At 36.0% G+C, this 22,927-nt stretch overlaps 3 protein-coding genes across 3 annotated transcripts; 1 reads left to right on the top strand and 2 right to left on the bottom strand.

The window, feature by feature from the left end:
- The first annotated feature begins 2,137 nt into the window (after positions 1-2,137).
- LOC18015693 (nitrate regulatory gene2 protein) lies at positions 2,138-5,764 on the top strand. The gene is made up of 4 exons (XM_006397601.2): positions 2,138-3,335; positions 3,439-3,623; positions 3,714-3,937; positions 4,687-5,764. Exons 1-4 carry the CDS (start codon positions 2,138-2,140, stop codon positions 5,471-5,473), a joined length of 2,394 nt encoding a protein of 797 aa, XP_006397664.1. The 3' UTR covers positions 5,474-5,764.
- A 520-nt stretch (positions 5,765-6,284) lies between these two features.
- On the bottom strand, positions 6,285-9,674 carry LOC18015692 (serine/threonine-protein kinase D6PKL2). The gene is made up of 3 exons (XM_006397600.2): positions 9,422-9,674; positions 7,543-8,992; positions 6,285-7,436 (listed from the first exon to the last, which is right to left on the bottom strand). The coding sequence occupies exons 2-3, from the start codon at positions 8,952-8,954 to the stop codon at positions 6,536-6,538; spliced, it is 2,313 nt and encodes a 770-aa protein (XP_006397663.1). The 5' UTR covers positions 8,955-8,992; positions 9,422-9,674; the 3' UTR covers positions 6,285-6,535.
- An 8,633-nt stretch (positions 9,675-18,307) lies between these two features.
- On the bottom strand, positions 18,308-19,654 carry LOC18015691 (phospholipase A(1) DAD1, chloroplastic). The gene has a single exon (XM_006397599.2). The coding sequence runs from the start codon at positions 19,652-19,654 to the stop codon at positions 18,308-18,310; it is 1,347 nt and encodes a 448-aa protein (XP_006397662.2).
- Positions 19,655-22,927: the final 3,273 nt, after the last annotated feature.

Raw genomic sequence — 22,927 nt, 5'->3', positions numbered from 1 at the left:
AAACAAATGGGAATATAATGTGAAGCAAGGGAGATCTACTATAGAGGCAAAACTGGAGTATATCAATAAAAACCACGTTTTATTAGAAATGAATGAATCCAAGCATGAACCCTAGCTAACTAAGAATCGTTTAACTGAGAATTGATTGAATTCATGCAGGTCGATTCCAAAGGTTTGGATCGTAAGATACCACGTATAATCTTGAAGAGCACCGCATAAGACACGATGTCCCAGCAACTTTTGGTCAGAACCCTAAACACAAACGTCGAACAGTTCAGTTTCGTGCTGAGCGCAAGTGCCGTTATGTGTATGTGTTGTTGCGCCAAAGACGTAGAAGAACAAACATAGGAAAGCTTTGTGATCATCGACTTTGAATTTGTTAAGTTCCCAATCTTGAATCTGTTTGTTGAGACGGCGCCAAAGAAAGGAAGAAATTATAAACACAAAGATGGTCACCGACACCAAGTATGTGGAGACGATCACAACATCCTCCTGCTGCTTTAATCATCGCTTGAGAGAACCTGATATTTTTAGACGAGGAGGATGTTTATGTTAGGACTTAGGAGGAAGAAGCATAGAGAGATTTCACAAATAATTTACCTTTGCAACAAAGCACCTTTTGTCTTTAGCTTCGCTTTTTTTTTTCTTTTCTTTTCACCCCCGATAATTAACCATGACAATTCTTTACCCCCTTATATATAGTATACTTTTAAAACCCATTATGGTACAATTAATTAAGGGGATTACGTGTGCTCACCTATACTTATTACCATATGTCAACAAAAAAGCTTTCTGACAAAATGTATATTACCAAATCTATTATGTTAACAACTTAAATAACTTCTCAACCAAAAAAAAAAGAGGCAATAATACCCAAAACGAAAAAGATTAATCACAATAGCTCAAAGCATGTTCCCCAAATTTAAAGTTTTTTGTGCTCCAACCCAATTCTTAAACCCTTAAAGTTTAAGGTTTTGAATAGTAAAACCTCAAGGCTTTATTATTTAGACTATTAATATTGTCATTGTTTACTTTAGTTTATATAATTGTATATCTTATCAATAAACTTATTTTTGTTTTTACTTTTCATTTAAATCCATATATTTATTATCTTATAAATGTAAATATATCTTTATAGATTTAAGTATCATTTATAAAAATCAAATAAATACTTGAAATTGAAAATTAAATACCGGAGCTGGTGAGTATCTTCGAACAAAGTTGGAAAATGCATGTGGTCTTTGTTCTGTTTCAGCTTTCTTCCAAAAAATATTCTCCTTTCTCTTTTATTTTGATAAAAAGACTCTTTTCAGTCTTTCTGACGACATGTTACACCGTTTTCAACGCCCGATAGAAAACATCTTGCCGTTTTAGGTCTACAGATTCCTAATTACGTTTTAATAATACTCCTTATCTGACTAATACTCCAGCTTTTAGTCTTTCCAAATTTAAACCACTATATACCCAACCACACTAAAACGACACAGAGCATCCTTTAATTTGTTTTCTTCGCCATTAGTTAAATCGACATCAACCGACGCACCATCTTAATTTTTAAATAATAATCAAAAGCAAAAGCAATTTTGATTTATATAAAATAAAGTATGCATTTATTAGAGCTTTTTTAATCATTTTTCAAATTTAAACTCTTTTATACCTTTTCGATCCTTTTTGTTTCTTAATTATATTATGAAAATGCTAAATCTACTTATCAAATTTTAATGTTCATTTAACAATAATTCTGTGGGAAATCAGATTAATTATTTACAGAAAACAACAAAGTGTAAAAAACAAAATTAGTCGAGGTTTTTTTTTGTCGTAAAAAATTAGTCCAGGTTAATGACAGTCACTGACTTGTTATCAGCAGTAGTGTACTCAGTGGGGATATAAAATAGAAATAAAGATTGATATAAAGTTTTTTTTTATTTCTTTTTAAAATTAATAAAGGGATAACAAATTAAGCACGTACAGTCCAAAATACGATCAAGTGGAAACAGCTAAGAACTTTCTCCCAACTTTCCTTTTGTGTGATTCCCAACTGAAAAATGCAGAACGGAGGTGAGTTCACGCGCCACCGTTAGCTAACCGCCGTTTAAGCAGTCTCAGACTAGAAGAAGAAGAATCCGACTACGACACCATGGGATGTGCAGCGTCGAAGCTCGATAACGTGGACACTGTTCGACGGTGCAAGGATCGCCGCCGTCTCATGACGGAATCTGTTCGCGCACGACATCAACTTGCTGCAGCTCACGCTGATTACTGCCGATCGCTTCGTCTCACTGGATCTGCTCTCTCCTCTTTCGCCGCCGGTGAGCCTCTCGCTGTATCGGATCAGACCCCGGCCGTTTTTCTCCACACTCCTCCGCCGCCTCAACACTCGTCTTCCAATTTTGTACCTCCACGTGTCCCGCCTTCACCTGCTCCTTCTTCCGTCTATACTCCGCCGCCGGCTCCTCCCTCACGATCTCCTTCTGTTGCCAGCTCCAAGCTGCCTCCCATCCTCTCCGCACCTTCTAATCGGCGCCGGAAAGAGCAACCTAAGATGCCTCATATTCTCTCAAGCCCTTCGTCTTCTCCGAAAAGCGAGAGATCCAATTTCATGCCGAATTTCTACCCTAGTGCTTACCAGAACTCCACTTACTCCGCCACTCCTTCTCAAGCTTCTTCCGTCTGGAACTGGGAGAACTTCTACCCTCCTTCCCCTCCTGACTCCGAATTCTTCAACAGGAAATCTCAAGAGAGGCAACAAAACCGCTTTGGCGATCTGGCCGACGGCGACGACACCGAAACAGAGAGATCGGAGCATGATTTTTTCCATTCGAGGAAGCAGAAGCAGTTCGAGTCCAGGAATAGTGCGGTGGAGGAAGAGGATGAGACAGAGAGAGAGGAAGTTCAGTGTAGCGAATGGGAGGACCACGATCATTACAGCACGACGAGCTCATCCGACGCCGCGCAGGAGGAGGAAGAGGAGGAGGAAGAGGATAGAGAGTCAGTGTCCGAGATCGGGACGCGTTCCGACTTTGGATCTTCCGTGAGGACTAGTTCGATGAGACGGGACCACCACCACCACCAGCCCCCACCGATGCCGCAGGAGTATGGCGGCACTGCTCAAGAGAAGTACGGCAAAGCAGATGACGCGACGACGTCTTCCGGCAGCTATAGAGGCGGAGGAGAAATGGCTGACATGAAGATGGTGGTGAGGCACAGAGATTTGAAGGAGATTGTTGATGCGATCAAGGAGAATTTCGACAAGGCGGCCTCCGCCGGCGATCAAGTCTCTCAGATGCTCCATCTTGGCAGGGCTCAGCTTGATCGCAGTTTCAGCCACTTGAAGAGTGAGCTTGATAACTTTGAATTAGCTTTAGCTAATATTATATATGCGTGTAGAATCCGCCATAAGTCTCAAGTTGAATTTGGTGTGAAACTTGCTTTTTTCAGAAACCGTGATTCATTCAAGTAGCGTATTGAGCAACCTGAGCTCAACTTGGACCTCAAAGCCGCCATTGGAAGTGAAGTACAGGCTGGACACAACCGCACTGGATCAACCGGGCGGCCCCAAGAGCCTAAGTTCCAGTCTAGACCGCCTCTTGGCATGGGAAAAGAAACTCTATGAGGAAGTCAAGGTCTCTGCTGTGCTGTTTATCCAATTCGTTTTTTTTTTTGTCTTTGCTCATTGGTTTTGGTTTATCACTAATAATTGGATGAACTTGCAGGCTAGAGAAGGGTTGAAGATTGAGCATGAAAAGAAGCTGTCAAAACTTCAAAGTCAAGAGTACAAGGGGGAGACTGAGTCTAAGCTGGACAAGACAAAGGGCTCTATAACAAGGTTACAGTCTCTTATAATTGTTACCTCTCAGGCCGTCAGCACAACATCTACTGCAATTATCCGCCTTCGAGATACTGATCTTGTCCCGCAGCTCGTTGAACTCTGTCATGGGTAAGTTTGCTTTGTTTGATTTAGCTGATTCTGTATCAATGATTAGCAGATATTGAATGCGCTGTCAGTTCAATTGACATGTCTCTATCATAATTAACTCGTAGAAGTCCGTATATACACTTCCACCTACTTTCACATCTATAAAAGATTCTTGTGGACTCATCAAGTAGGTCAACATTGAATGGAAAATTTGCTAGTTGCAGCAGTTAGTTATGTAATGCCTGTTTATTTTTTGATAAAAAGTTATCTAATGCCTTCTGAAGCTATATTTTAGAATTGTGGATTTCATGATATGAGTAGCTGCTCCTTAGAGCGAGACAAAGATCCCTATCTGTCTTATACATTGTTAGATTTTTGGGTTTTTATAGCTCATCTTGACTAAGTAACAAGTAAGTTACTGAATTGGTGATCATGTCTTTGCCTAGTTTACAAGCTGAGTGTTATGATTAGCCTTATTGGTTAATATCTAGTTCAGGGGAAATCAAGATCTTTTGGTATTTGCCGTGTTAATTCTGGTAATATAGCCCCCATTGTGAGCGACATGGCGATTTAGAACCTGCATTTTAAAGGTCACTCAAGTTCAAGTGTTGTAGTTGTAGTGATGCCAAAAAAAAATCAATAGATCAAAAAAGTGTTTTTTGACAAATTCATGCGAAGCGTTTAAAACTATGCTGTAATATAATTGCTTTGGATCCATCAGCTATGCAGTGTAGGTACTATACGCTAATCTCTGATATTTTCTTGTGTAGCTTCATGTACATGTGGAAATCAATGCATCAGTTCCACGAGATTCAGAACAACATCGTACAGCAAGTTCAGGGGCTCATTAACAGGTCAGGCAAAGGGGAATCAACATCTGAACTACACCGTCAAGCAACCCGTGACTTGGAAACAGCTGTGTCTTTATGGCACTCAAGTTTTTGTCGGCTGATTAAATTCCAAAGGGACTTCATTCGTTCGGTTCAGGCCTGGTTCAAGCTAACTCTTCTCCCAGTTTGCCACGACGACAATCCCGATCACAAAGAGCCAGTAGATGCCTACGCTTTTTGTGATGAGTGGAAACTTACTCTAGACCGAGTCCCGGACACAGTGGCTTCAGAAGCAATCAAGAGCTTCATCAATGTTGTTCACGTGATATCAGCGAAACAATCCGAGGAGTTAAAGATAAAGAAAAGAACCGAATCAGCATCAAAGGAGCTTGAGAAGAAAGCTTCATCGCTTAGAAACATCGAAAGGAAATACTATCAGTCATACTCCACGGTCGGGTTTGGTCTTCCGGATTCAGGACCAGACAACGGACACGTGCTAGACGCTCGGGACCCGCTCACGGAGAAGAAGTTAGAGCTAGGAGCATGCCAGAGAAGAGTGGAGGAAGAAATGCTGAAGCATTCAAAGGCGATAGAAGTAACAAGAGCCATGACTTTGAATAACTTGCAGACGGGCTTGCCAGGTGTGTTCCAAGCTTTAACCAGTTTCTCTGCTCTGTTCACGGAGTCCTTACAAACCGTATGTACTCGCTCATACTCCATCAAATAGCACACTATATTATACACGTTACTATATAGCTGAAAAAGGTACAAATACTATATAGTTAAAGATTTTGATGGGTAAAAGGCTTCAGAGCTGGAAATTTCCTATCGTTATGTATCCTTATTTCGGTCGTGGATCTTGTTTATTTCTGAAAAGAAAGTGTATATATATGTCGAGTCTTTAAAAGAAAATCTAGCACTTGGCTTTTGATTTGTGAGTATGATGAAATGTGGAGATTTTTGTTAATGTAATTCTCAGCTTCCACGCACATGAATAAAGAACGGTCTCTTGCTTGTTCGTTAATCATCTTGTGATAAGTAATAGCAGGTGGTGATTACTATCTAAGGCTTGCCTCGAACTGTCTCTATTGGACATGAAACTGGTCGGTGTTGTAAATTTTTTAGAGGGTCCATTTTCATTGGATTCCCTGAGACAAGTGAGAAAATATCTTCTTTGTCTGAATCCACATGGGGTTCTTCTTGATAGACTTAAGTTTAAATCAAACCACAAGCGTAGGCTTATCTTTTGATCATAGCTGATTCACATTTTGTAATCTTATATTTTATAGATGTGATGTTGAGATCAAGCGAAGATCATGCCGGCTTTTTTAAACAAAACACACACACAAATGATAAAACATTTTGCAGGCAAAATGCCAAACTCAGTTCAGTCTTGGGATTCCAAAATATAAAAACTATATATAACATACTGGATCATTGATTCGTTTAAGATCATAATACTTTTTGCTTTCGGGACCACCAAAATATCGCAGTGACATTACGATCGGTTTGGGTAGAAAAGGGATTCCGACAAACACTATTCTCTGTAGAAAAAAGGAGATTTTCTTAAATAATTTCGACTTGGAGCTTTCCATGTCCCTTACAAAAGTTTTGGTTCCATGGAAGAAGATTAAATCTCCGATAAAAAAAAGGACCTAAGTTACTATGAGAAATAAAACCCATCTTCCAATCCTTTTAAAGCCTTGAGACGTGGTTACAATATATAACGACACTACTAAAAATGCTAATTAAGGGACCAAACACAAACTATTGGGAGGAAAAGCAAGCTTTAGAAAAACTCAAAGTCTAGAAATTTACCACCAGATTTCGTGTCCGCTGCTGCTGTTGATACCGGTGGTGGTCCCATCATTCTCTTGCTGTTACTACCAAACCCAACCGGATCAATCGGTCCATACTTTGGAGGCGGTTCGGTCTCCATTTGTCTCGGTACTTCAGGAGGCGTGCTACACCGTATCAGTGCCCAATTCACTCCTTCAAAGAATGGATGCTGCTTTATCTCCGTTGCTCCTCTCTTTGTCCCTAATCTGTTCTTTGGATCTTTCACCAGTAAAGCCTGAATCAAGTCCCGCCCTGCGTAGCTAGTTGCTGGTGACTCAGGGAATTTCAACTGTTCTCCGACTACATTGAAGAGAGTGGCTCGGTTTCCTGATCCTTTAAACGGGGTTTTACCATATAGCAGCTCGTGGACGAAGATACCAAAAGTCCACCAATCCACCGCGCTTCCGTGGCCTTCTCCTTTGATGATCTCTGGAGCTAAGTACTCGTGTGTTCCAACAAAGGACATGGACCTTGTGTTAGGTTCAGCTACTAGCTCCGGGAGAGAACCTGAGTGTGATTTGAAGAAATCCGTCTGAGTTTTACGAGTCTTGTTCTTTTTGTTTTTGTTAGGGAAGATGCTGCGCGGTAAGAAGCATGACGGTTGGATGATGCAAGCTGATGTAGGCTCCATACAAGCGGGTTGAACGCAGAACGCGCCGCGTCTAGATGGATCAGAGTCGAATGTTTTGATCAGTGTCGGCGAAACCGCGCATCTCAGGGAGAGATCAAAGTCAGAAAGCATTATGTGACCATCATCTCGAACCAGAACATTCTCAGGTTTCAAGTCTCTGTAAACAACGCCGAGCATATGGAGATACTCTAGCGCTAGCAACACCTCTGCAGCGTAAAATCTGTTCAAAGAAAAAACAATAATGCGAAACATATAAAGATAGTGAGATCACGGTGAATGAAACTTAGCTTTGGGGAAAATTGAGTAAACCGAGAGAGAAAACATACCGAGCAGCATACTCCGAGAAATGCTTCCCGGGCTGGCGTTGCCTGAGAGTGTGCAGATCACCTCCAGGACAGTATTCCATGACCAAACATGAGAATCTGTCTGTCTCAAAATGAGTGTACAATGTTGGCAGAAACGGATGATCCAATAGCTGTAGAATATCCCTCTCGGTCTGAGCTCGATTCAACTTCTTCCGGTTTTCAAGAGAAGCTTTATCCATCACTTTCACTGCAAAATGACACCGAGTTCCGCTTAACTCAGCTAGGTAGACACTCCCGATATCACCACAACCTAACCGTTTCAGCAACTTGAAGTGGCTCATCCCTAAAATCCCATCTCGTGTCCGGATAGCCAAAATAGCATTCCACCTAGGATCATTCCCTTTGTGTGGCTTATTAAGGCTTCCCGTGAAATTGCTCCAGCTGCTCTCTTCGCTTAGGCCGCTACTATCGCTTGCTCTGCTTGCACTCGTCTTGGCGCTTTCGAAAGAATCCAAAACCATACTGATACTCCTGTCACAGTAGTTCTTGTCCATACTAAGCACAACATCGCTCCTCTGCGTAGTACTTGTCGCAGAAGAGCTATTAGCAATACTCATAGCCCGGGCGAAATTCATACTTTCGACACTACTGCTATGTGGGCTCACATTGGTGCTAGGAGGCAGAGAAGCATCCCAAACACATTCCTTGTCTGAATCTGGCTGTAGCAGAGAGTTATCTGTGTTCTGCGATGCACGAGCCACAGAAAACGGTGACAGCGAGGTACCAGGCTCCTCGACTAGGCTCTCTGCGGGTGAGAGTCTTCCTGAGCTTGGCTTCTTCGGAGGCACGCAGAGCGAGAGATCCTCTAGAAATGGTCCTTTAGTAATAGACATGCTCTTCATCAAGCAAACCGAATCAGGTTTGTTCTTCTCGCTAATGGGAACATATACAGTTGTTATAAGATCCATGTCGTCAGGTTCAGGAGGATGACTAACCCCACGGAAGGAGCTAGAACCAGCTTCCTCAGACATATCATTGCTTCCCTTACAAGTCACATCATCATCAGCAGACACGATTTCTTCAATCTCCAGCAAAGGGTACTTTGCCTTCATCGTTCGAACGGACGTTACCACAGGCTCAAACTCTTGAAAATCATTCAAGTTACCACCAAAATGACCCATCATCATCTCTTCTCTATGCACATTCAGAACCTGGCTTAATTCTCTCCCCAAAGTCGTAGATGGATTCACTGGTCTTCCCGTGTTGTATCGAGCAGCACGTTCCCTCAAAGACTCCAGATGCATACCATTGGCGTTGCCATTAAACGTATCTCTAGTTTCCAAGTCTAAGTATTGTCTTCTTGACAAGTGACCAGAGACAGGACCTTTACTAGGAAGCCTCTTGAGCTCAGCAACTCTTTCCATATCCAGCATTCATGCGATCTTTACACCAAATCCAAATCTCTATATCCCTTTAAAAAAGCAAAATAATTTCAGCTAAATCAGTCTCTGAACCTCAATCGATATAAGCAATAGAGATACAAACAAATCTCTTCGTAACCCACCAACAATTTCGGGGACCATATTCTGAAACCGTGTCGGCGAATATATAATTAAGCTCACTACAAACAGAATAGAAACCGTAACACGTGATTTGGGAATAAATCTCTGGACTAATTTTCATTTATGGTTTCAAGACAAACAATACAACACGAGTGTGTGTGTGTCTGTCCCTAGAGTATTCCACTGTTCGATCTGGAATTTCCAGAAAGCTTCTCGAAAACATCATGTGGAATAAGAACTTTGCATTTGCAAAATCGATAAGAAAAAAAAAACACGAAAATGCCCAAATAGAAAACGACAAACGAAAGAGATTTCAAACAGAAGGAATCGTCACGAACCAGAAACAAGAGACGAATGTCGCCGAGAATACAGAGATCGAGGAGTTTTCCGGTCACAATGCAGCCGACGCCGGAGGGATTGTTTTACACCGGAAAATGAGGCAGGTGATGAGATTTTCTCTGGAAAAATACTGTAGAAATCAATTAGAAGCAGAGACGAGAGAAAACTAAAAAAAAAAAGGAAGACGAACAAAAAGAAAACCCTCGAGAGAGGCTCGAAAATTGAGAGTCGGATTTTGGGAGTGGTGTGTGTATAGCTCTCTTAATGGCTTTTGCTTTTATGTGTGGGCGCTATCTAAGCTATACGACTGATGGTAAGGGAGAAAGCTAATCAAAATAAAAAAAAAAATAATAAATATTCCTTCCGTTTCATATTAAATATCATTCTAACACATTTTACATAAATTAAGAAATTTAAAAATATACAAATATACGTTTAATTAATATAATTTTATAACATTTAATTACAAAAACTATTATCTTGAAATGAGGAACAAAACAGAAAATAAAAGTAAAAAGTTACATTGAAAATGCAAAATAACACTCTTTTTAAAACAAAAAATGAATTCTAAAACGATATTATCAAACGGAAGAAGTAATAAAACAGAGGAGAGACAATGATGTAGGGCCTAATTACTGTAGGGTCCAGTCATTAAAGTGGGACCTACATGTGTTCCTTCTTCAACCTACAATTTGGTTTGAGACGTTTCTTGTTATGGTTTGCTCAAAGGTTTTTTGAGAGATTCCGTTTATTTTTTCTTTGGTTTTAAAGGTCTTAAATCTAGATTATTCATGATGGGTTTCGACTATTATCACTTTGGTTAGTTTCAACAATCTTTGGATCAACACACTTTTGATACATTAGAAGAATCTTTATAATTACTACTAAACAGTCAAACATATATAGATAGACAGATATGTTTTATGAAGTATGAACAATGGTATAGTGTGAAACAATAGTTGTACACATTTTAAAAAATAAAAATAAAGAAGTTTGTGAGAGATGGAAACTATTCCTTTTGTTGTGTAATAGAATAAAAAATGGAAAAATGAATAGTGAAAGAAAGAGACAAAGAATCAAAACCTTGTGGATTTGTGAAAACACTTTTTTGACCCACCATCGCATATGTTGATTAGCTTTTTTCTTATTTTTCTCCCCATTTCTCATCACTTTTTCTTTTTCCCTTTTGTTTTTATTTGAACATTTGTGCATTTTACTTTGAATGGAGGCCACTTCAAGAACAAGTGAAATAAGGGTCAAAACAAAATTAGTGGAGTAAGTGCAATAGAATGTGATAAATAAGAAGACCTAGAACTTACAAAAATATACAATCAACAACTATTCTTTATTACTTTAAAATAATAGTAATAGCATTATGGTGAGTGGCATGTAAATTACTATAAATTTTAGAATTATTGAGAAATTAAACTTGAAAATTTGATCAGACAAATAATACTGAAAATTTTAGAATTTTTTTGATAATTAGAAAAAAGTAATTCAGTTAATTCCAATTCCACTTTTTTATGTTAAAACTTGAAACTACTCTCTTTGTGCAGATGGTGGCCATATTAATACTGTATTTATAATGGAACAGTTGAGTTTCAATTGACATTATATTTGAAAGCAATGATTAGTGGACATTGTTTTGTGCGCTAAACAAAATGTTTAAATCATATAATAATGTATTAGTTTCAGCAATAAGAGAAGTGTTTATTAAAATAACAATGTTGGACCTCGACGCTCTAATCATGGTGGGCTTAGTGAGTAATGCTTTATTTGTCTGCAAAGTAAATAAAAGCTGCGACGATAATTTTATTCGAATGTATTTTAAAAGATTAACACTGCTAATAGTGTATCCTGAGTAATTATAATTTGGAAAGGTGAGAGAAATTCTCTGAGGGAAAAGGAAAGAACAAAAATTATAAGCAACAGAGATAGTTGTCGGCTTAGAGTTGGTAAAAGACGGAAATAACCTTCGTTTGTGAGACGATGAAACGAAAGCCGCTTTCGAGACAAGGTTTGGGTGGAGGGTTAAATCGGTAAATACAAAACAGTTGGATTGCGCGTGGATTGAGGGGATCTATGTCTGGGACAGTTTTATATTTATCTCTCTAACCAAACGGTCCAAAACACATGCAGTGTCTCGTCCTTTTATTTACTTCTCTTTTGTTGTTTCCGTAATCGCTTGAGACAAATTTTAATGTTCTTAGAAATATAATATGTGATAGGATCAATTTCTTTTTGTAATCGTGTCAGAGACAGTGTTCATATCGTAAGAAATTTCTATGAGTTTATTCGAAATGTGATTTCCTATGTAACTATTTAACTTGTCAATACATATATATATATATATATGTATTTTTATAATAAATTAATATAGATCATTTAAATTTTTATAAAGAGATGGCTAGTTATCGTGTAATTTCGTTTATATACCAATTAGGAATACTAAAGTGTCAATTTTGGGATTTATAAATTTCATATTAAGTTTCACAATCATCTCTCCGTAGTATAACATCATATTCTCATTTCAACACACTCCATGCAAACTGAAACAAGTCACTAATTTTTACTATACTTCAAATAACAACTTACTTTTGAATTATAGGTTCTTTGGTTAAAACCGTTAAATGTAATATTGAATTACTGAAGCGGAGGAATCGGATTAATTCGACGAACTCGTTGCAGACTAAAACGAATTAAATAGTGAACGGGACTACTCTATTTTTTGGCAGACGAAAACTCGTAGCAGACTAAATTTTTGTCCGCAAGCGAACTAATCCAGTCCGGCGGCTATAATTTATATAGTACTACTATACATTTTCTGTTAATTTTAGTTAGGGACAGTTACAGTAATTATTTTCTATTCATAAATTTGACATTGAAATCATAAAATGACAATTTATAACAACAACAAAAAAAATGTCTAAAAATACTTATTGTCAAACACAAGGAGTAGTATGATGCATCATCAAATGATGGTTTCTTTAGATTCATCAATGTAAGACACATTTTATAAAGTTTGTTGAGTTGATCCTATGTGAATAATTGTCGAAGGTTCTCTGAAACGTATGCAGTCAGCTAACTTTCAATGAAATAATATCTCATACTTGTATGAACATTAAGTGATCATCTCGATATTCATTTTTGTTTGGCATTTCCATAGACTCACTATTATATACTTATATTTTCCAAATCGAAAACCATTTACTAAATAACAATCTCTTAGGCGATGATGTTTTGTATTTAATTATGTGGAATTAATGGGTGTGAATGTGTGGTACTAACTATGGTATCTTTATAGGTGGGGCTTGAATCTGAGCCTCCTCTTTTTTGAAAAGCACTTAGAAGAAAATAAAGAAGGATTTGAAACTTTGAACAGAAAAAATAGACTTATCGATACAATACAAAGGGAAAAAGCAACACATTTATTAATTTTTGAACTCTCTTCTGATTCCATTCTCATCACGTTATACTTTATTCTTTCCTCCTCACTTACATCATTTTTTTCTTTCATATTCCAAATATTACTCCATTTAGCTGAATTAACCTGATGGATCATCTGAAGGGTTTAGAATTGTTAATTCGACTAATTCTGTATTCATATTTTGTAGGTGCGGACATTTATAAACCAGTTATTAAAAGTAAAAATCTATTGAAATTCCGTTGTTCAATTTTCAAATAACTTACCTATCAAATGATGAAATGAACTAATTACATTGTACTATTTGATATGGGTTCGAATCTAATTCTAACATTTTAGCATGCATGGTTTAATTTTATCGACATACCACAACTATTATAAAAACTGCTATGATATTTTTATAAACTATGAGAATGAAAGATCTAAAGACCAGAACATCGAAATTAACTTAGCAAACAAAAAAGAACATCTAATGATTTTTTTTTTAGATTTTATGACTCGCCGTGTTTAACGGCAACGTGGTCACAGTGGCCCAGTTTTTTAATTTCTGGATCTGACCCAAGCCCAAATATTTACTCTCTCTGTTTTTATCTTCTTTTTTTCAAAGAAAAAGGCTTATACCATTGATAAAACTTCATGATGAAGATTGCGTAGAGCCATAGACGTTCAATAATATAATTTATCACGTTTAGAATCACGAAAACTCCAGATTGAACTATTTGTCAAAAGTATCTCATCACAATTTTCTTGTTTATCTTAGACGAAAATGCAAACTATTATTCATTTAGGGAATTGCCAAACACATTATATCCCAATTATGAAAAGTGGAAATCAAGCTTGAAATTTCTGTATAAATATTTGGTATCTATTTCATTAAGATCACTATCTTCTATTTTTCTTTTATTTCTCTTTAAAACCATTTGATTTGTTTTGATATTTCAGATTACCCAATGCCTTTGAAATGGAAAGCTACTCATTGTATGAAGTTAGGATACCAACAGAATGATCAAACGTCTAGCTTCGAATTTCAGGAATAGCTTGTAAATTTTAAAGTGCACATTGCAACTTCAGGATTACAATATGTCACGTCATGAGCGTAATGTAAAACATGGTAGATTACTCACCGAAGCATATCAATTGGAGGTTTGCTGCTTTTTTTTTGTCGATTGTCATAATATTTATGACATTTGCATTATTTTCCAGAGTAGAATGGCTAACTTAAAAATAATAATAATGTTCCAGTGTATCAATTTGGAGCTATGAACTCAAAAATAATAATAATAATATTTCAATAGATTTATTTGTTAAAATGGTTTTGAAAATGAGATGATAGACTAAAATGGTTTTGTCAAAAACGTCAACTATTTTTTCTATTAAACAATGTATATATCCTTGCTAATATTCTTTTTTTTTCTTTTTTTTAATAAAACCTTATACCATTGATTAAACTATAATAATAGATGGTAAATTGCATAGACGTCCACTAATTTAATTTTACATAAGCTTGATTACATTTGGGATGCAGAACTATACAATCGTTTTATTCAGTTTGGTGACTTTGTATGTGATTTTTAACTTTTAAAAATTTGTGGTTAGTGACTATAAAAACTGTTATACAAATGACTTAACTTTTACGGCTATCTAGTTCATGAGTGTAATTAACTATTTTAGTAATATCCAATAGTTAAGGATGTCTAAATACTGACAAGAGTTTCACCCCTTACTCAGAGCCTTTTTTTTTAAGAGAATTATGCTTAAATTTTTGTGATTATAGTAATATTAGAGACAAAATATTATTAAAGTTAAAATATAAACATAATTTTTTGAGAGGCTTCAAAAAGTATAAATTATTATTAAAAATAAAGATATTATAAAAATAAAGTAACTAACCCATTGACATATATCATACTCACAGCTATTTTACCAGTAATATGTTAAAAAAATTTTGACAACAAAACATTACACCTGCACTAATTTTTTTTTAGCTAAAAACTTACATTAAATTTATAGTATAGTTTTATATTTAATTGGAATGACGATTGTTATTATTTTAGCAAAAATAATTTTTCTATCTACTGTTTAGGGTCTCCATAACGGCTCTGCCCTTACTCAACAAATTAAATCTCATATTAGGGCAATAGGGCATTTTAATAGAAAATGTAGGGAATTATTTAGATTATAAAGTTTTTTTTTCCGGTTGTTTAGAAAAACTTGAATTTTGATGGGAAGATGTACTTGGGATCGGGGAGTTATCTACACATGACATATTGCATTGATCGAATCATTGTGGAGAAAAGTCAGAAGGAAATCATTGATCGGTAATTACTCAATATACTTTATGAGTCTATGACCCACGTTCAACAACAAAAAACCATGAAATGTGAACTTAGAATATTGGATCAGATGAAAATAATGTCGTTGCGTCTTCTTATTGCTTTTAATCTTTACTTTAAAGTCTCTCCTTTAGGACAATCTTCGCCTTACTCCACACCATTTAAAGCATTTCCATCCCTCATACTCTATAGAGTTCTTAAGTTTTTTTCAATAACAAATTTGTGATCCATTTTACAACTAATTAACCATAATAAATTTGTGATCCTTCCAGCAATCAATATAAAACTGACACTTGCCTTAAAAACTCTTAAAGATTGGTCCTTATATTAGAACTTTAAACACTAGTTTTTAATAATTTTAAAGTTTTTGATTTATTTTTAATACCACTTTACAATTAAGAACCCCATAGGGTATGAAGGATGGAAATGGTCTTACGTGGAACTCCACACCACTTATACTGTTGAACATACACAAGAGAAATTAATCGAATGATTGACCAATTTATTTAGAATATTGGAATTTTTTTTAGCGTAGTGTACACATGGTATTATAATAATAAATAGATTGATCGAAAAAGTGCAGGGGAGTTGAAATGAAGGTGAGAATTGGGTAAGAGAGAGATTAGGACATCAATTGATTTTTGATTATTTGACTAATTCTTTTGGGTGGTTGTTGGGCAGCCGCAATTTTGCATAATGTTGAGATGTAGGAGGCATAATGGCATACACACACTCTTTTTTTTTTTTCCAACTCTCCCTCTAGTTGTTTTTTTTTCTTTTTCAAATACGTATTCTAATAATTATGTCATATAGACGCCATCATTCATGTATATTCTGTAGTATATTGAAAATCTACCGTTGTCTTTTTCTCAATGTAAATTATCACTGCCATTTATCAGACTGTTATTAGTAGCAAATTAGGTACATAGTTTTCATAATAAATGGACGGATAGAACATAAAACTATGTAAATTCAAAATGATTACTAGTTTAGAAAAAAAAAAACAAATATCAGTCAATTGACTTACAGTTCTGTTTTAAGTTTGATTAAAATAATAGTTTTTTGTTTATTGCTTTCGTTATTTCGTAATTCATCTCACAGACCAGTGAAATCCAAAATATAGTGGTATATAATACTGTATATCATTATTGTAGTGGTTTCCGAATAGCGTAGGCTGTTATTGGTCCATGTTCAAAAACCGGCTGAAAGCTTCAAGATGTCATATTGAAATTTTGGTTCTATCACACATGATTCACACAAAAGGTGAAATTAAGAGAAAAACTTATTTTATTGTGTCCTTGTCCAATGTATATTTGTATATAATAAATTATAAACTTTTTCGAATACAGCAAGTTAATTTGTATCCAGCGAACAACTTGTTATTTCAAGAAACTGTAGTTTGATTACCTTAAATGTTATAAACCGGTTTATTATCATATGTCAAAGAAAAAAAAATTATCTCTTTTCTTTTCTCTTTCAAATGTCATAAACCAGTTTATTATACGTCAAAGAAAAAATCCAATTTATTTATAGGAACAATCAATTTAGGACGGTCGTGATTTTTTTATATTTTTATCAGAAACAAAAAAAACTTCACTGGATTCCATTCCAAGTATTTATTAGAAAAAAAAAAGAATGAACTTATTGTACGCAAATAAAACTTCAACGGTTTTCATTCCAAATATTTATTTATTTATTTTGACAGAGGAATGCTGTAGCTCTAGCAAAGTACAGGTAATGATCATCACTTTCTACAACTATATATATATATATATAAATGTAGGGAATATATCTTCAAAATCTAGAATTATAGGTATGGGTCGGTTATGCGACATAACCAGTTTTTGGACATATATATTTGAGACTACGACGTGTCTATATGTACATATACGGCTTGGATCATGCATGCCATATATTCTCCTTCTCTAGCTTTCACGGTTTCACCATAAGAAAATAGTGACGCACTGACGCTGACTGTTCTCATGCATGGATTTATCGGGTTACATAATTTTGTTGTTTTGGTAATGGCTAAAAGATTTCTGATGATTACATTTTCAGTAATCTGTAGTGACCTAAAACCGGAAGCATACTATAGTCAGTTTCCTAGTTCTTTCTTGATTTTCATTACTTCCGTAATCTTGAATGCGGTTTTCATGTTGTAAATTCTGGCCTCGTCCAATACTCAGATATCCCATTCATACACTTCGATATTCGAGACACTTAGATAAAATATAATCTAATAAGTGAATAAAAATCAAGCAAGCCAGGATTGTAAAAGACATGTTGAACAAAAATATGACATGGAAAGTAGTCATTAGAATCGCAAATTGGTTTTTAACAAGAAATTTGCAATTGTTATGACTTGTGAGAGACTGAGAGGATATAATAATGATATATGGGCGCCAGCCTTAATTTTGCAAAATAAAAAAAGCAGTACTCGAATATTGTATTGAATGAATTATTCGATCATAGTAAATGTAATTACTTTTACAGATATAACAAATACATTGGATCACACGTACGATTGCCTTTTGTTTTTTGCATTACCAAAACGATGTTGTTGTATTGGACGCGTCGAAGGTGATTTCCCCTTAGTAACGAGGAAAATAAGTATAAATGGACGGCGCATGATGCGTGTTCTTATTTGGTATTTGGATTTAGATTTCACAAGTAACTGAATCTTTCTAATCTTTTGCTATGTCCTTTTCCGGTCAATTTCTTCAAACGGTCGGTGCTTACGTGGCAGTGGCACCAAAGCGAAATTCTTAAAGTTTGGACGGAGATAGGGATACTCTTGTCTTTTCACCTTCCTTCAGTCAAGTTAAGACAATTTTTCACTTTAGGAGTTCAAAATTTAGAAGAAACACATGCCCAACGCATACGTCTAAATTTTTATGATTTATAAAAAATATGTACTATTACAGATTATTCCAACTTCATTTCACTTTTTGCTCTTTTAGAGCTGTCTTTCTACTTACTTTCTAGTTCTACCAATGATGATCAGTTAGAGATGCATGTAGCGAAATTAACCTGTTAACCGGAATCAAACCATACGGTTATTGATTTTCTTTCCTCGGTTTAATTAATGTTTCTCTGCACAAAATTAAACTGTTATGTCTGATGAATCTTCATCTATGGAGGACTCTTCGAGCCGTTTCTCTGAACGGGCACGTGGAGCTCACGAACCCGTCGACCAAATGTAGATACGTCTTCAGCTCGTGACACGTGGCAACATTGATGCTGTTCACGTACGGCGAGTCACGGCTGCTCAGGCGTAGTTCTTTCCCCACCTCCGCGTAAACCCACGGCGTCTCCTCCACGCGTCTCTGTATCCAGCTCGGCATTGACGCCGTCATCTTCACGTTATCTTGCTGATCTCTGCTATCTAAAACCACACCTGGCACTTTTGTGATGACGTCATCGGAGTTAACGATTCTCAGAACCTTCGTGCCTTGCTTCTCAAGGAGTCTCCGAAAACTTCTGTTTCCGACACGTGGACCTCCGAAAGATATGACCGTTACCATCGGCGCACGTTTAAACGTCGTTTTGATATCGTACGCCGCTAACGTCGCGATCGCCGCTCCGAGGCTGTGTCCCGTTATCGTTAAACTTAACGGCTCGTCGCCGTACGATTGGAGCAGCCTAGCGATCTCTTCTCGTACCATGTCTCTCAAACTGTGGGCCCCTGAAGTGTACAAACTCAAAAACCCGCTCTCGACCATGGGCCCAGAATTAGACCCGTTTAAATTCGGTCCGGTAGGCCCATCATCAGGGAGATGAGTCAGCGTGGCGCGAAGGTTCTCTAACCACTCGAGACACGTGGCGGTTCCGCGGAAGGAGATGACGACGTCTCTGCGCCCCAGGCGCGAGATCTCCTCCTTGTCTTGACATACTGCCACGTAACCAATCCAGCTGGATTGTGTAGCCATCCAGCTAGGCGCTTTTTCAATCCAACGTGGCAAGTTTATACCTGATGTGGCACGGAGATTCTTCGTGAGTCGATAACCGGAATTAGGTAAACCGGATCGGTCTAACAACGTGCTCCTCGAAAACCGACACGTCGCGTAGGTTGGAGAGGAAGGATCGAAATCGAAGGATTGATAAGCCGATTCGACGAATTTACCGTACCGGAGAATCTCTCGACGGAGATTTTCGTCCAATGGGTCCAAAAGACCTTCCCAATTCTGAAGCCCTTGGTACTCCATCCATCTCCGGCCGAGCTTAACCGGATAATTCGAACCAGACGACGACAATTCGACGGGAACAGTGTGGTCCTGGTTTAGCAGCAAACTCTCCCAGGTATCTGGTTTGGGCATAACCGGTGATCGGGAAGTAGAAATTGTAGGTGAAGGGAGAGTAAGTACGCATCGACAGTGACGATTAGACATGGTAACATTAACGTGAGAAACGACGTCGTGGTTTGGTAATGAGTGTACTACACTGTACGGACGTATGGGAGAAAGAGAGATTCTCATTGTTGGGGAAAGTGTGTCTGCTTTAATTTATTGATCTGATTAATCGAAGTTTTTAAAGAGTGAAGTTTCTTTGGTTCTTGAAGACAGTATTTGGTGTAAGAAGATGAAGAGAGTAGGGAGAAGTTGATGGAAAAGAGAGAGAGAGGAAATGTGTTCCTTTTATAGTGAGAAAAATTTGGGGATCTATAGTGGAGTTAGAGAGATCTTTGAAAGGGAAAGACTTAAGACTCTGAAATTTGTGGACTGTGCTTATAAAAGTATACAATTAAAAAAAATAAAATTATATCTAATGCCCACATATATACACAATGGTACGCCATATATTGTGTGTGTATAAAGGAGTTTTGTGTATGTAAAAGCAATAAATACACCAAAATAGAAAGCTAACAACAATAGCTGGGTTTTGTATATTTAATGAAGAATGAGAACAGTCTTTCATAATTACGTGGAACACGTAAGCTCTCTGTTTTTATTTTTTCTTTCACTTAACTACTAACATGCACCCAAAAAAAGAATGTGAAATCAATTTTTTGAGATCAAGTGATCACCAATACTTCTACGTTATTACTTTATAATGTGACTTATCTTAACCCGCAAACTCTATCAAAATGTAGTAGTATAAGATAACAATATTCATTGATTTACCGGATATCTGGTGGAAAAAAAAAGTAATTGTATGATAATGAGATACAAGAGAGAGAGAGAGAGAGAGAGAGAGAGAGAGAGAGAGAGAGAGAGAGAGAGAGAGAGAGAGAGCAATGGACGGCTGAGATGAGGAGAGAAAAGAGTGCTGATGGAGATAAATATCTGACCGTCGCCTCCTACCAAGATTTGATTGCAGTGGACACGTGGGAGTTTTCCAAGGATACGGCTCATAAACGTTTTGACACGTGAGGAAGTATCGCCGGCTCGGCTCATATCGGCTTTTCGATAAAACACAACCTTATAACTTTACAAGAGGCAAAATTTACGATAAAATTTACTACCTTTTTTTGTTCTTAAACCAAAAAATTTACTACGTTTTGGTAAGTCTTATACTCTTTCTTATTCGTAAATCCAAATGTTTAAGTTCAAACGTATTACATTGATTATGGTGATAAAACTTTGAAATTAATAATATTTCTTTTTCAATACAAAATTTGATAAACGATAATATTTGTATATCATTAGGAATTTAGGATACTATTTTTCTCTGTTAACGTACTTGATATAATAAATTGATATAACACTAAAAGAAAGATAGTTGTCAGAATACAAGAAAGATGATGATCTGCTTGACATATTAAAGTTCGAAGATAAAAACGTGATGCAAGTATTAATTATCATTTAAATAGAATTCGTTATTCTACAAAATAATTGTTTCAGAGTTAGCTAATGCCAAACAGTCTTTTGGAGCCATAAGGCCCATAATCTTAGTAGAAAATGGACTAAAAATTTAAAATATTATATTCAATCAAAGTACAATTTATATCTTACGTCTTTATCTTAATTATTATATGCAATAAGATATTATAGACTTTATAGTTACTGAAAATACATTTTCCATATTCCGATATCAATAAACATAATTAGGGAACCATACTGAAACCATTAGTTAGGTTACATTGTTCAAAAAAACCATTAGTTTGGTTATAATTTTTGTTTTTTCGTTTCCTTGGTTACTCATAAGTCACAACACTATCATATGTAAGATCGAACACATACTATTTTAGTCAATTAACATGAAAAAGACATAAAGAGAGGTCGTCGCGATGAAATATAGTTTATTTGGCTACATCGCGGGTTATATAGCAAGTCCAATTAAATTAAAAAGTTGGAATGATGTGTTGTTCGGACAAAATGTGTGGAATAAAAGAAGTGCGGCGTGAGTGATGTACTTACTACTATTTGATTTTCATACACACATGCATATATATATATATATATGATTAGTTTCGTGCTTTTGAATAACCTGTAGATAACCTATAATTCTATAAATAGACTATTTTAATTTATAAAGCCTCTTAGACTCTTAGCTGTTTTACATTATCGATTATTTTCTTTATATTGTATTTATAACCTTCGTGGTTTTTGAAAGAATGTTTTAACACTATATACTTTATGCATTTCACATTACTACATCGTTTCAAATGCATTTGAAATGTTACCCACGTGGAACTCGCCAGTCATAAAAAAACCTTTAGCAATTTTCGGTTCTCAATGTTCTCACGGATTAGACGTTATTTGCAGTAAATAGAATGATATAGACTATAAAAGTCAGAAAACTAACTTGTAAAAAGAGTTGCACTTTACACGCTAAACCATAAATACTAAGGATGAGAAGATACACATGGAATGCATGGAAAATATCTTCGTTGGGGATACGATCAAAGTGATTAAACAAATAAAGTGATTTGGTGTTCCAACCAATTGGGGTCTAATTTCCTATTCTGTAATAAACAAAAATTGCATGCACCTATTTAGGTTTCTTGGTTATACCACGTACTTGCATGCCCGATTTAAATATCGTTTTGGATATATCAAACCAACGTGACCATTAATATATTTGTGGACACAAGTTACTACACTTCACACCACAAAAGCCATCAGTTTGTTATATATACATATTTCTTTTCTTATATATTTTTTTTCACTCGTAGTATTTCCAATGGGCTTGTATATCAGTGTCATTTTTTTTTTGCTCAAATATCAGTGTCATTTACATTGGACATTTTCTTCTTTCGGGACAATTTTTCCACGTTGTTGTGGGAAAAATTAAAGGGCTTTCTCGTATATACCTAACAAAAACTAAAGGGATTTTTTTTTCTTTTAAGAAGGCCATGAAAGATTAATGGATCTCCGAGTGATAGCTATTATATAATACTAGTTTCTTCTTTTAAATATTATAAAGATGATTGTGCCTTCTTTGTGAATCCGATTCATAAGTGAGAACATAATTTCACCATCCAATAGAAATCTAAATAATATATATTTTTGGCAGAATAGAAAGTGAAATTGGTTCAATCAGGACAAAACAATTTTCAAATTTGTTTATAGTAAATATTGGTTCGAATCCAATATAAAAAGTAGATATTTGATTTAATTTTTGTTTCTGCATAATTTATCTGATATTATGTTAAAAGTTTATTATATATCGAAATTTATGTGTATTCGTAGTTATTACTTATACGTATGCATATATTATAAAGATATTTTTTGTTAAAAGTTTTTAAGAAAGGTGAATGCGTCAGTCATCATTGTAAATAGCTCCAACGATGGTTTATGTTATCGGAC

Source organism: Eutrema salsugineum, unplaced genomic scaffold, assembly GCF_000478725.1.
Source record: "Eutrema salsugineum unplaced genomic scaffold, Eutsalg1_0 scaffold_22, whole genome shotgun sequence".
Taxonomy (NCBI): Eukaryota; Viridiplantae; Streptophyta; class Magnoliopsida; order Brassicales; family Brassicaceae; genus Eutrema; species Eutrema salsugineum.
This window is presented reverse-complemented; position numbering and strand designations above follow the sequence as displayed.